This window comes from Alligator mississippiensis, chromosome 5 (assembly GCF_030867095.1).
Source record: "Alligator mississippiensis isolate rAllMis1 chromosome 5, rAllMis1, whole genome shotgun sequence".
NCBI lineage: Eukaryota > Metazoa > Chordata > Crocodylia > Alligatoridae > Alligator > Alligator mississippiensis.
In genome coordinates, this window is record NC_081828.1 from 92514011 (window position 1) to 92528803 (window position 14793).

Here is a 14793-nt window from a genome sequence, read left to right on the forward strand (position 1 = left end):
TCAGCGAGGATCAAACTGAATTGGTTAGACTTACTTTTGGCTCAATAAATAAATTGTCAACCACCCAACCTGGTCTTACTGTGTCACGGGGTATTATATTGTGTTTCACCTATCTTTTTGTTTATTTTTAGAAAGGTATTTCATTAATATAGAGATTGCCTATGATGCCTAATTTAAAAGGGCACTATCAGGTTGTTTTGGGTCCCAAGTTTAGATTTCATCAAAATAAAAAATTAGAGGAAGTTTTTCATAGACAAAACAGAAATGCATTCCTAAGTTTTTAAAAATTTATTTCCAAGTCAATAGAAGACATCTGAGGTTGGATGTAAACATACCTATGCAGTGTTACAGATCAAGTATTGGAGTGCTCTGCTCTTAGTTAAGGTATTACAGAAAATGAAAGTGACTGTGCTTCAAAAAATAAACTGATTGTTTTATTCCTGTTGAAATGTACACTACATGTTTCTTGGGAGAAATGGTATCTCTGCTCATCCCACTCAATTGCCTCCCTCCACCCCACAGGACATTGCATGGCTGACATTTGTACAGCAAACTAAGGGATGTGGATGTCCAGTTGCAGTTATATGGCAACTAGGTGTCCAAACTCCCTATGCTGCTGGTCAAGTGCCAAGCTAGAAATCTCTTACTTTAGAAATCTCTTACTTTAGAAATGTCAGGAATGAAATGTGCTGTAAGAATGAAGAACACCAGTCTTATTTGTGAAGCCACAGGGCTGGGAGTCAGGAGCCCTGGATTCTTTCCTCTGCTTGACAAATGTTTTACTGTTTTGGACTGATTTTCTATTTGTTCAGTGTCTCCATGTGGGTTTTTCTCCCACTTTATGTCTAGCTGCAAAATGCACAGGTCAGGGAAGCCAGCTGTGAGCAAATTATCCCTCATAGACATACTCCATACCTACACTGCCTGGTATCAGGGACCAAGCTGGGTACTGATGTTGGTGGGCTCACAGTGTCGCACCATTCATTGGGAGCCCAGAATGGCCCATGGTAACCTAGCACCTGCCCCTTTGGGCTCCTAAATTATGATGGAGGCTACTCCAGACCTTGGAGCAAAGGTCTGATAATCCAATGAAGCCACCTTTGCCCTCCAACTTCCACAGCTGCAAGCTCTACATGGCATCTCCAAGGGCTTATCCACACTGCCAGGAAACATCCATTACTCCTGCTCTGCACACTCTGGGTCCAGTAAATGACACAGTGGGCACATCTACACGTGATGCTATATCACCATAGTGATGAACTACAGCAATGTAGCTTGTCACTACAGTGATGTAGCATCAGTGGGCACAAATCTGAGCAATATTTATGGGTAGTTTGCTGTTGCATCAGTTTCTGTCTTACCTAATATGATGCAGACCAGTCCAGTAAGCAAATTTCAGGCTTTTATTTTGTGGTTCCTTTTACTTCCTCAAAGATTTCAGCCATAAGCAACAGTAAGTCATAAATACAAGTATAATAATAACATGTAATAAGGACTACCACAAACACCCACTTCTATATTCTTTTTTCTTTTGTTCCATATTTAAAATACGCACACACTTCACACATTTCCTTCCTCCTCCCCAGTCCTACAGAGGCTCTTGGTTAGTCTAGTAAAGGAGTGGTTCTTTTAAACTTGAATTGTTTCTTGTTCTATCTTATTGAAAGAATTTTGTGGATAAACTGGAGTAAGCATTTGTGACAAAGGCCCCTGGTGATTAAACTGAGATGAGCCTCCATGCTTGGAGATGTACCTGCAATTACAAAACAGAAGGAAACCTCTTTTAGGAACGCTGTGTTTGTATTGCCCAAAAATACATTATTCTCTCACATTTCTTCCTGGTGGCCTTGGAGAAAGACTGTCCAGTCATGGAAGCCCCAGAAGGCTTATATGAGAACCAGCCTGTTCCCTAGTAGGGTCAGGAGACTGAACAGAATTGTGCGTGGTTGTTTTCCCTCTGGGCAAGTCTCAAAGAGCTCTGTTGTATTAAACCAGCAAAGATGAAAGGATGGGACCAGATCTGATCACAACTGTCAGTGAGGGAATTCTCCTGACATGAGAGAACTCCTTGCATGTGGATGAAGTTGCTGTACCAGATGTCCCCTTCTCCAGATATTCAGAGATTTTGTGGGGAGGTAGGAGACAGGTTGATGGAATTAGTTGATGGTTGAAAGAATTAGTCTATGTGAAAATATAGGAGCTGAAGTCCACCTCCATTTACATTTGTTTACCACCACTGACTTCACTGGGTGGTTTTTTTTTTGAGTGTTACTGTCTTTTCACCTCTTCTATGCACACATTTCCCAAAACAAATGGATCTCTCTTCCTATCTAAAAATCCCCCTCCTAAAGCCTCATGTGATAAAAGTGGTACAACAGCCTGCTAAGGGAAGCCAGCTCTTTTCCCCAAAACTAATATAATCGATGTGTTAGTTTTAGCCACTTGAATATCGACATGTGCTTATGCTAATTAGCTCCACATCATGTAGATATGGCTATACCTGTCTGGTTTCAAGCCAGTGCATAGGAGATAGGATGAGGAGATGTGCACGGGAGGCTGTCTGTGGGGCAGCCATGGGATGTATTGGTAAGTGGGTGGGAGGGTGTGGACACAGCTGAAAACAGGGGGACATGAAGTTGAGGAGGGGTGGGCTTGGGATTGTGCAAGAGGCTGGAGGTAGGTTGTAGAATCAGAAATGTTTGAGAACCACTATACTAAAGGACTCTGAAACCTGCCCATCTTTCTATCACCCATTATCAGAGTGTCTGAAAACCAGATAAAATAATAATAATACTTTATGTATCTAACAAAAATATTCATACTTAAAAGAAGAAGTGGTTTTGGTGCTATTATACCGTCCATGTCACACTACTGATTTCCACAAGCTTGCAAGGAAGTTTCATCCCCAAACTCTGAGAGTTTTGATCCAAATGAAAAAAGTAAAACCATGGTCTTGAATAGGGATGTGGACAACATGGAGAGGGTCCAGAGGAGGGCCACCAGCATGATCAGGGGTCAGCAAGGGCAGGCCCTACAAGGAGAGGCTAAGGGACCTGAACCTGTTCAGCCTCCACAAGAGAAGGCTGAGGGGGGATCTAGTGGCTCTTTACAAACCAGTCAGAGGGGAACAGCAGGCATTGGGGGAGACCCTGTTCCCCTGAGCGCTACCAGGAGTGACAAGAAATAACAGTCACAAGCTGGCAGAGGGTAGATTCAGGCTAGATATCAGGAGGTGCTTCTTCACTGTCAGGGTGGCTAGGATCTGGAACCAACTTCCAAGAGAAGTGGTGCTGGCTCCTACCATGGGGGTCTTTAAAAGAAAGCTGGATGAACAACTCGCCAGGGTCGTTTGACCTCAGTGTTCTTTCCTGCCATGACAGGGGGTTGGACTTGATGATCGGCTCAGGTCCCCTCTGACCTTACCAAATAAGAAACTATGAATAGTGCCAGCTGTTTACAGTTGATACTTCCCACATGAGCATGTGTTAGAATCATCTTTTTAAAATCATTACTATAATTATCATTTAACAGAAGCCTACAGACTCTCCTGTGTTGTCTCTAAGGGTGCAGACAGATGTTAAGGCTCCGCTGTAATTAATGGTGCTTTGCATAAAGTGCCATGAGTTAGAGCCCGCCCCCGCAGCCTAACAGACATTTGCTTTTTGGGCGGGGGGAAGCAGGGTGGAGCCAGCCTGCACCAGCATAGGCCAGTAGGCGGGGGCACTCCAGCAGTGTCAGCAAGGGAACTCAGCTTCTGAATGGCAAGAATAGGGGGTGGGGGGGAAGAGGTGCAGGGAATGGGGCTCTTGTGCCTCAAAGACCCACCTCAGCTACCTTGGCTGGCATACTGGGGGGAGCTGGGTAGGGCCCATGAAGCTAGAGGGCTCCATTCCCCCCACCCTCAGCTCTGGCCATTCAGCAGCCAGTAGCTCCATGCTGGCTACTCCTGGCTGCTCACTGGCCAGAGCTGGTAAAGGGAATGGATCCCTCTTGCCTTGGGGGCCCAACCCAACTCCCCCCATCTGGAGTAGGCTGGGGGGGGGGCACAAGGCAGGGGGCCCCCATTCCCTGCCTCCTTTCCCCAGCTCTGGCCATTCAGCAGCCAGCAGCTCCCTCTCCTGCTCCATGAGAACCTGTGGGATGGGGATGGGCACCAGCTCAGCCCTGCCCTGCACATGAAAAATTAACCATGGAGGAAACACAGCCCTCAAAGGGCCTCACTTATACTTAGACTGCTGTTTTAAACAGGGCTATAAATATTGCAGCCATCTCCACTCACAGCGAATGAGTATCCCAGTAAGCATAACATGCAACTGTAGTATGTTAAAACCAGTGCTCCTATTCCCAGGGAAATACATCTGGTCCACTGGGCATGTGTCTCCCAGTCTCACTTTTCTCATACATGGTCCTAGGAAAAAAAGTCACAAGACACTGCCCTGATTCTATAGGCACCCCACATTATGGAAAAAAATCCATCCACTGTTCACTGCATTTGCTTGATACCCCTAGTGAAGTCAAAGGAAAGGACAGACATATTTTCCTTTTCTTTAGATCACACTGGCATCTGACACTTTGCTCTTGAAATCAGGTATTGTCTGAATGCCACCAATAATGTCTGCTGAGGCACATCTGCATCTTTCTTTGCACATGACATTTTAAAGTACCACAGGCTCACATCAAGATGGTTTGAGTTCAGCTTGAGAAGCCTGTAAAACCCCAAGACCCTGCCACATATTTTCAGTCTTTATAACCAGCAAACTGCTATTACCAGTGAATGCCTGTTTTCCAGGTAGAGCTGTATGGGAACAGAATAGAGGTGCAAAGGAGTGCAGGAAGTGTATATGGAATCCAGTGTGTTCTGCACACCAATTAATTACTTTGGAAGGTAGGTGAATTCTTTAGTACCCAGCCTGCTTCACTTTATCTTTCAAGCAAGGATTATGTTTAGCAAGCTGACGTCTTACTTGGAATAATTCTATTGTCTTGCGAGACAGACAGATAGATGCCTATTACTATTAGTCAGCTTCCTAAGGCTGCTGAGTAATTTAGGACACTGCACACTGGTAGCACAGAGAAAAGGATGACATCTTTGCAGATAGTCTCCTAATGACAATTAAAATAAAAGGTAGTTTAAAAAATGATGAATGTCTTAGGAATTAGTGGGCTTTCTGATGATGTCACCAAGTCTTTCTTTACTACGGGGAAAAAAAAAGAATATTCAAGATCTGGATAGACAATATAACAGCACTTAAGGAAGGGGACAAAAAATGATAAGTAACTCATTAGCTGCTTCTGAGAGAGAGGGCTAGGCACAGAGCAACTAGAGGAACTGTAATGAAAATGTTTTTGTAAGATGTTGATGCACAGGTTAAAAAAAAAAATTGAGTTTTACTGCTACTGACAACAGTGGGAATGATGTGCCTAAATATGTATTGAAAATCTGGGCCTCAGATACTGCTATAATGATAAACCTGGTATAAAAGGGAAATATGGAGTAATGACAGTTTTCTGTATGGAAATCATCCATATCATGAGGGCTTTACATCTCCAAGCAAGCACAACCTCATATTTAGCACCATTAAATGTACAAAGTCCAAAGAATTCCAGAACACACAGGAGACTCAATGTAGCCAGCACTCTAAAGGAATAAAATAAAAACAGCTGCTGTTTAAGAAACCTTGATTTCCTGCAGCATTAAATGTACATTTCAATGCACACTGTCAGAAGTTTCAAAGAAATCCTAAAAACCAGTCTCTGATCATCTCAGCAGCTACATGATGGGATCTGACTCCAATATTGTTTCTTAAATCAAAGAAATGTCATGCTTAATATTTAATTGTTCTTTAATGAAATAAGTATAATTAGGACTTTTCCTCTAACGTTTCTGAACAAATTGAGTAATACGCCTCATACTTACCCATGCATTCGTGCAATTATTGAAGGGGATGTTGATGGAAGATTAGAATTTGCCGGGTGGGTTGCTGTCCAATGAACCTTGCCAGTATATCCAGGGATATTTGGAGTGCTAAAGGGAAAAGTTAAAAGGGGGAAGGGCAAGAGGGGAATAAATTAAATGATGACAGGCTTGAAATAATGATTCACAGAGAGTTGTAAAAGATTAAAGTGCTTGCTTGTGCTTCCCTATTTAAAGTGGGTAGGAGATAACGGATGTAAATGTGTGATATTTAAGGGGCAAGACCATGGGGCCAAAACTCCAACTGTGGCAATCTGGCATAGCTCCTTTGGCTTCCAGGCACCTACCTCAGCATATACCAGATGATCATCTGGTCCCTAAACTGAGTCTTTAGAAGACAGGGCAAAAATGCATTTTGAGTTCTCCAGCATTGAAAATGGAAGGTTTTATTTGACTGTCTGCATACCACTTCCAACCAGGAACACCATGACATCTAAAAAGAGTTACTAATCACAAGGTTCACAAAAACATTAAAGCAATTGTTTAAAAACATATGATTCAAGTGGAACTTTTGGGTCTCACTTTCAAATGTAGGATTTAGATGACTGACTTTAGAAAGCCGAATTTGAATGTTCTGGCTGGATCCCAAATATCCTATGCTGTTTCACACTCTTCAGACTTCTAGTACAATTAAGTTAATGTTAATATGGATAATTCTCTCATAAGATTTCTTTTCTTTCTTCCATTGATTCAAATGGAAGCAGGGCATCAACCCATCCATGTATTTTTTATTGTGTACAAGTGATTTAAGATAATTAGATTACATTTCATTTTCATTTTAGTGCAACAAATGAGCTTCTACCAGTCTTCAATTTAATCTCATTTAACTACCTGTATAAATACATTTAAAGAAAAAGATGTGCAAAGGTGCTGAATGCCCTCACCTAATTCATCAAGGCACTTGCTTAAGCACATGTTTAGTACTTTTAAGATTGCACACTAAGTGCTTCCTTAAATGCTTTGTTAGAGTGGAACACCTCTTACAGGACTAAGCCTTTTCCTATTATTGGCCATACATCATAAAGAGAAAACAAAAGTTTTAATGGGGGATTCAAAGCAGAAGTATCTCAGACGGACAGAGGAAAGAATTATAAATATACAGAGGAACACAGCTGAAAGGCTTATGGCATTATTTCCTGAAAGGGGAAAGAGAGAAGAATGTTTAGGGAACCCATATTGGGAGAAAGCAGGATGAGTCGGACAGCACGTGTTTCAGGAGGGAGTCTGTGCTTTGTTGGGGGGAATGCAATACAGAATCAGTCAGAGGGTGACCAGATGTTAGCATCAGCAGCTACCCACACTCTTCCATCTTGCCAGCACACAATAGGTAACTGCTGAATCACACATTTACTCCGACTGTCCATACATGAGCAGAGTGTGTTCCATGACAGGCTTCTTCAACCAGTGATTCACCTGTGTCCTTGGGACTGGAAAGCATCTCTCTTTTGTGGACTCACAAACTATAACAGTGCCTCTTTGACAACTACCTCACTGATTTTTCCTGACACCCATGTGCTCCTAAGAAAAATGTATCTTGGTTGCTGATGTTATTAGAGCTGTTGATTTTCAGCCCAGTGGCCAGATGTCTCTCTACAACTGGTTTCAGCACACTATGCTCTACATTCTCATAGGGGTAGAGATGATGTCAGAATACACTTATTATAACATACGTATATGATAGAGAATTAAAACTTGATGGGCTCCTTCTCCATATGAGCTCTGCTTGGCACAGAAATGTAAAAGAGGATTGATGCTTATCTGCTTATCTGCCTCACCTGCACTGATGCTAGGGATGGCAGGAGTCTGATCCAGTCCTTGGTGTTACTGGGCAGATCTACATGTGCCATTTATGCACCTAAATTTTCTGTGCAGAAAATTCAGGTGCATTAAACTGCATTCCCACGCACTTCTGAACATGTGCCTGTTGGGAGTGCCCTGTTCCTGACAGGAGCAGTTCAGTCTAGGGCTGCTCCTGCCCTGCTCTGTCCCCCTGCAGCAGCCAGGGAGAGCTCCAGGGTCTGCTGGATGCCAGGCTCCAGGCTGGCAGGGGGCATGGAGGCTGGTCCCAATCTTTGTGGGGCAGGGAGAGCTGTCCTGGCTGCCAGTCAACTGCCTCCTGCCCCATGGAGATCTGGGCCTGTCCCAATCTTGTCCTGATCTGCACGGGGCAGGGAGGCAGTTTTCGGGCAGCCCGGACAGCTCTGCCAGCCACGTGGAGATTGGGACATGTCTGGATCTCCACATTGCTGGCAGGCAGCTTTCCACCCAGCCAGGACAGCTCTCCTCACCCTCAGTGGCCCCCTGCCACCTGGGCTGACTGGAAGCAATTTGCTACTGGTCAGTGCCTACCACACATTAGTTAATGAACTGTTTTTCTAGTACCTGTATCTACAAGTACATCCCTCCACAGGCCTTCTACACTGACCTGAGGGATCACTGGCTGAGTCCCTACAAGAGTGAAGATGGCTTAGCGAGCCAGCACAGCAATCCTGTGCTACCTAAAGAACTCTTTGCATCACAGGGACTCTCTAACTAGTTGGTTGAGCCAGCAGAAAAGATAAAGCAGCTGCAACAGGGCTGACAGTCTGGCCCCACTACTATTACTCATTTTCAGAACCATTCATTGTGGTGAGTTCTCAAAGTTCAGCCACCTCATGCACAAATGTACAATCCCTTATTTATGTGAAAATGGAAGCACCCAGTTTGTGCATAAAGGTAGTCAGTCTGGGGTGTACAGCTGGTGCATTTGAGCAAGCATATGCATTCACTTACATCTAAATATTTGGTTTGATATGGATCATTTTCAAGGAAGCCCATCAGACTGTGAATGGAGTTTTATTCCCCTGGTATGATGTGCTATGTAGCCAGGTACAATGCTCTGTTCTAGTAGTGCAACCATATTTACTTCCATGGAATTTCACCAGTTTATCAAAGAGGAGATGCGGGACTATTGCATGACATCCCTTAATAAACTGCAATGTATCACAAGGCTATTTAAAATTAATTCGCATGATAACTGTACAACAGTGCAGACCTCTGAATCTCATTATGCAGTGTGAGGCATCTGATTTTGTAAATCTTCTGACCTTTAAATCTTGCAGAACCACCTAACTTGGCACCATTAGTTACAATTTAATTTCTTTCACTAACTTGTTTTCCTTGGAACGAAGAAAAGAGAAAAAGCAATGTTAAAGCACAAATATAACCCAGAAACACAAAATAAGCTGGAGAGAAGCTTCCAGTGCAAGAACTGATCTTGATGGCTGTCTGCCATTTAGAAGTGATTCACAGAAGCTGCTAACTTCAAAACATGCTGGAGGATGTCACCCTGAAAGAGAAGGAAACTGTGAAGAGAGAAGCTGAAAGTACAAGGATACTGAGAAAGCCTCCACTACAGTTGAGCAGCTGCTCTCCTGGGAGCCTGCAGAAGGGATGCAGAAATGTGCTGTGGTTATGCTTGTGAAGTAGAAAAAACTGAGGTTAGAAAAAATACCCCTTTGGTTTTTTTGTTTTTGGATCACTCCATCTAGCTCTCTTGCATTTTCTCTGATGAGGTACTGCACCCAATTGCCTACGCTGAAAACAACTAAGTACCAAGCTAAAACTGGTCCTCTTTGTGGTTAAACTTCTCATCATCATGTCTTCTTTCTGTCACCATGACGTCTCTCTTGCTCTTGGGTTTCCTTGTTATTGTAGAAGCAACACTCACTCCCCACAAAAAACGCTCACAGCATAAGCAACGGAAGCTACACTGGGTCTAAGATTTCAATGGAAGAGAGAAATTTTACCGTGCCTCAATTACTGGCTGTGCTGAGGAACCTCTCCAAAAACCAGAAGATGTCCCAGAATGGGTGCCTGAAAAATGAGGTACCAAAAATGCCCAGTCAGTTTGGAAAATATAGGCAGCACTTTTGGCTTGAGTGGTAGTTGTGTGCAAGGGCAGCATTCATTCTTGTTACAAGAAGAAACTTCTATAACAGAGTAACCTTTCGGAGACAGTACTAACCAAGCACTTTATATTGCACCTATAATCAGCAAACAAGTTCCCACAATGTCTATTCTTCCTTAGAACCTTGGGTGTCACTTCCACAAGAAGAAGGTGCTACACAGTGCCACAATATGCTCACATAAAGAAACAAACAATACCTATAGGGTTGGGCCTGCTTCTAAGCTCCTGCCTACATTACATGAATGGGGCTACCCTGGTGGCAATAGTCTTACTTCTGGTTTGTGTAAGTGTGAGATCAAATTGACTATTCTATTTACACCTAGGTAAAGCAAAATGAAAATGCTACATCAGTATCACTTATAGCAGGGTATTCTGATTGGGTAGCACTTCACAGCCACTTTACCCAGATGTAAATAACAAATCTAGTAGAAAATGTTCTCATGGGAGGATTCCAGATTCCTCAAAAGACCGAACAGTCAAAATCCCAAAAATGTTGTTAAACAAATTGTATTCAATCAAAATGCCAAACAAACACATTGTATATGATCAATTAAAATAATTCATGTTAACCATCATGAAGTGTTTAGGTTTGATGTCAAAAGTTTTATTTTTTTTGTACTACAAATTAACACAAAAACCTAACCTAAAAGCAAAACTTTTAAATGTGAAAAGGTCAAAAGTTAAGATTTCAACTATTTTGAAGTGGTTTTATTTTATTTCCCCAAATACTTTTCAAATTGGGAAATCTAAGGCAACCTGTCTTTTCCTGGGAACTGTTTCAGTTTTAGCAAATGATCATTTTCTAAGAAAGAAGGTTAGCTGGAAAAATTCCCAACCTGCTGGAGCAAATGACAGCAGAAGGTTAAAGGTGGTGGAAGTCCCTGTCTGGCTAATTTTGGTCTACTGGGTTTCTCCTGTAACTTGAAGATGAGTTGGAGCTGTGTACCCACAATGAGCCAGAGATTGGTCTCACTAAAGAATACGTTTGAAGAACTGCAACTGAAGTCACTACAGATAGGTTGGTGTGAGACTAGAATTGGCAGTGTTTTTGCAAGGCTTAGAAGTAAAAATTCTGATAAACATGTAGGGACAGCTGTAAAGAAAGGTGCTGGAAGCATTTGAGGGAAGTTGGTTTAGGTGCAAGACTTGGAATTCAAGAGGCCTGATCCTTTAGGAACTATATATACTGCAGTCTATTGCTTGCAAAACGGGAGATAGCCTTATTTCTGACACATCTATCCTCTGCAGCCTTGGGCAATTTATTTAATCCCTGTTCCTCAGTCATCATGTCTGGGGGATTTGTATAATAATGCTTATTCAGAGAGGTGCTGTGAAGATCGATTAGTTAAGCTTTTGAAAACTGCTGCTAAATAGTAAGTATTAGATGTTACTCTAGAGGTAGATGAAAAAAAAATCTATGAAACCTAAATGCATGTATGTGCATGTAAGATGGTCCTGTGACTGTGTGTGTGTGTGTGCGTGTGTGTGTGTGTGTGTGAGAGAGAGAGAGAGAGAAAGAGAGAGAGAGAGTGTGTGCATGCAGCCCTGCTCCCTACAGAAGCAAAGAGAACTGTGTGTTATAGGCCCTTTTTGATTGATGGCTACCCAGGATTCCCATTTAGTTCAGGAGACAGGAATGCTGGTCCAAATTTTATCCTGACTATGCCTGTGAAGCTTCATGTGGTCCCAGCATGTAAAAGAGTGAAAAATTAAATCATATTTGTTACAGCATGAGAAGTGTACTGCAGACAGAGCGGTGCAGAGCATGGGACGTGCTCATTTAGGAAATTGCTCTCACTTTAAGAAACCTTGGTCCATACCTTGGAATTGACCACACTATTTATCAGTGACAGCAGTGCCAGGAGAGAAAGAGAATTATTCATGCAATATTTGTCATGGTGAATGTTTATGAGCGCTCCTCACATGAATGCTACAAAGGAAATCCCCATGAGCAGTGTGGGAGTTTTTTCCATTGACCCTTAGAACACCTGCAAACCTAAAATATCACTTGCAGTATAACCTTGCAGCAGCAGCTGATGGGGGAAGGGGTCACCTAAAGGAAAATACTGGTGGTTGAGAGGTGAAGGAAAAGAAATATATAGGGTGACACACTCACATAGACATTTAAATACATTAAAGTATGTCAGATGGCCCTGTGAATCCACCAGCTGAAGTTAAAAATGCATTAAGTTACAGTATCAAGGCAAATTCTGAAAGCCAAAATTATTTTTAAAGTATCCAAGTGTCTGTTATCTGTTAATAACAATGAAGAATGATTTTTAAATTTTATTTAGAGACGTGACTGTGCTGGTCTGAAGTCAGGCAGAATGCAGGGTAGATAATGCACCTTTATAGACTAAATAAGAAATATATATGTCATAAGCTTTCAAGAGCTTATGTTCTATATATAAGCTTTTGAAAGCTTATACTGTACATCTCTTATTTAGTTAGTCTATAAGGTGCATATCTAACCTGCCTTGTTTCCTTACTTATCATGTTCTATTTACATATTGACCTAGACATTTACAAAGGTACAAATAAGATACCAGCAGCAGTGTGGCTTATATTCCTAAATTCCTCTGGTACTTTGGAAAAGCCTGTCTTAAATGTAACTGGCTTGTTCTGTTTCTTTTTGCACCCAGATGAGTAACATTACTCAAATACCCACTGTCTCTCTCTCAATACACATAAGTCTGCAAACAGAAGTGTAAGTAAGCATCAGGCCAAAGTTTCAAATGTGCTCAGTGCTCAGGTGCTCTTATTGTGCAGCTGGAAGCTAGATATTCACAAAAGCTCAGCATCCAACATGCATTCAGCCTGCTGAGCTCTTTTGGAAAACTGCCAAACCCTCTGCTCCCCAGGTTGGGACTGCTGAGGTATTTCTGAATATCCAGCCTGTGATCCACTAATGTTGTTTAGCTGTCTGACTACTGATAGTTCTGTCTCTAATATTTCAGGGTTACATGTATTTTTGTTACAATAATGTTTCGTGTCTCAGTTTCCCTAGCTTGTATGCTGAGAAAGAGTGGATTAAAAGTGTTCTGAAGCAGACCTCTGAGGATCTACCAACATAGTCTACTAAGATGGACTGGACCATCAAGCAAATAAGGATCCAGTTTGCAGATCCAGACAGTCAGGCCCAAGTGAATTCAAGCTCTGGTACCTGAAGAGACTCCCTCCTGTGTCTGGCGCCAGGGAAAACCTTCAAAGAATCCCAATGCAAAGAGACGGGCTTGAAAAGGAGACTTCCAGAGACAAAAGGGAGAGAAAGGCAGGAAGAGGGTCTTGAACTAGAGGAAACAACCAGAACTGTTTACCTGCCTGGGACTCTGCCTGGGAGTTGGCCTAGGCATTGTGACCTGAGGAGTCTGCCTGTTGCATTGCTGTTGATTGATGCTGTTTTTGTTAAGAGCTGCCTGCTCTGCTGCATGTGACTTCAGGTGCACACTATCCCCTTGAGGGGGGTAAAATCCTTTTCTAGGAGCTAAGCCAGAAGATAGATCTCTGAGGCAGCCACTGATAACCAGGGAGATTCAGGATCAAAAGGCTGGGTTCTAGAGTTCAAGGGGCTAGGGGCTCACCCACTCTAGAAGAAATGCCTGGGTTGGCTTCAGGACATAAAGACTGTGTAAGGGTTGGGGTCCTTAAGCAAGTGTTCTCTTGGAGAATCCATGACAAGTTCATTATCTAGAACTGCTCCACGCCTGATCATTGGTCAGCTGTTACAAATAAACCAAATGCATTATTCATTTCTTACAGACAAGTAATAACCAAACGAACTACGCAGTCCAGTTTGATTCAAACCCTAAAGCAATTTCTTAAACAAATGGCAGACTCCAGCCTAGCAAAATACATAAGCAAATGTTCCACTCATTCCTTACTCAGCTTTTAAGCATGTCCTTAAGTGTCAGAGATACTCGTATGACTTAGCTCTAAGTTTCCTCCAATGAAGAAAGCTATGCCAAAGTGCTTTGCCAAAAATTGGGTCAGGGAATAAAAACAGAAAGAAGGAAAAGAAAAGAAATGCAAGAGCAGATGCTGGAGTACAGTAGAGAGAAGAAATAAGCCAGATGAAGGGAAAGATGGTGGGTAAACAAAGACAGACCTGACAGTGATGGGGCTAGCACTGACCAACACTCATCTTGGCAAATTCACCAGGGGACTGTCCATTTTATTTACAGAAGAGCAACCAAGACATTAACTTTGAAAGCTCACTTGACTGCTCCATAAATAGGAAAGTTTCACTCCTGCAGCTGCTGTGCTCTGGCTGTGTGGGCATATGGAAAGAGAGCACTGAGACCAGGACTCTGGAAACCCAGGTTTTGTTTCTGGCTCTGCCTTACTGGCCTGCTGGGTGACCACGAGCAAGTCACATCTGCTTTTTGTGTCTTGGTTTTCCCGCCTATAAAATAAGGATAATAATACTGACATTTTCATGCACAGCATTCAGATCAACTGGTGAAAAGTGGTATATATGTCCTTACAACGGATGCTTCCAGACGGCTTTCTCCACTACTGCCAGTAAATGTTTTTCTGCCTACTTGTTTTCCAATGCTTGCTTAAAACCTTGATATCCCCAGCACTTTGACATATGTTCCGATGTTACTGATTGGGCAAGGGTGGGGAGCAGGATTGCCCCCTGGGATATCTTCTTAGCTGGGAAGGATCAAGAGATGATTCATAAAGCAGTTCCCAGTGTCTCTCCTGGCAGGGCAGACCAATATCACTCAGCCACTACTGGACCACAAACATTGTTTTGAAAAATATCAAAATAGGTTGATACCTATGGCTGAGCCTCACAAGCTTCTTACATGGAAGTGATGTTCCAGCAGTTATTTTATATTTGATTTGGACAGAACTGAGAGATATG

At 42.6% G+C, this 14793-nt stretch overlaps 1 protein-coding gene across 1 annotated transcript in view; it reads right to left on the bottom strand.

The window, feature by feature from the left end:
• Positions 1-273: 273 nt before the first annotated feature.
• Positions 274-14793, bottom strand: part of SPMIP7 (sperm microtubule inner protein 7) — a 47760-nt gene continuing 33240 nt past the window's right edge. Inside the window, exons 8-9 of the mRNA XM_019483853.1 lie at positions 5918-6025; positions 274-1753 (exon numbers count right to left, since the gene is read on the bottom strand). Coding sequence (XP_019339398.1) covers positions 1630-1753; positions 5918-6025 — 232 coding nt within the window. The 3' untranslated portion in view covers positions 274-1629. The remainder of the gene's footprint in view (positions 1754-5917; positions 6026-14793) is intronic.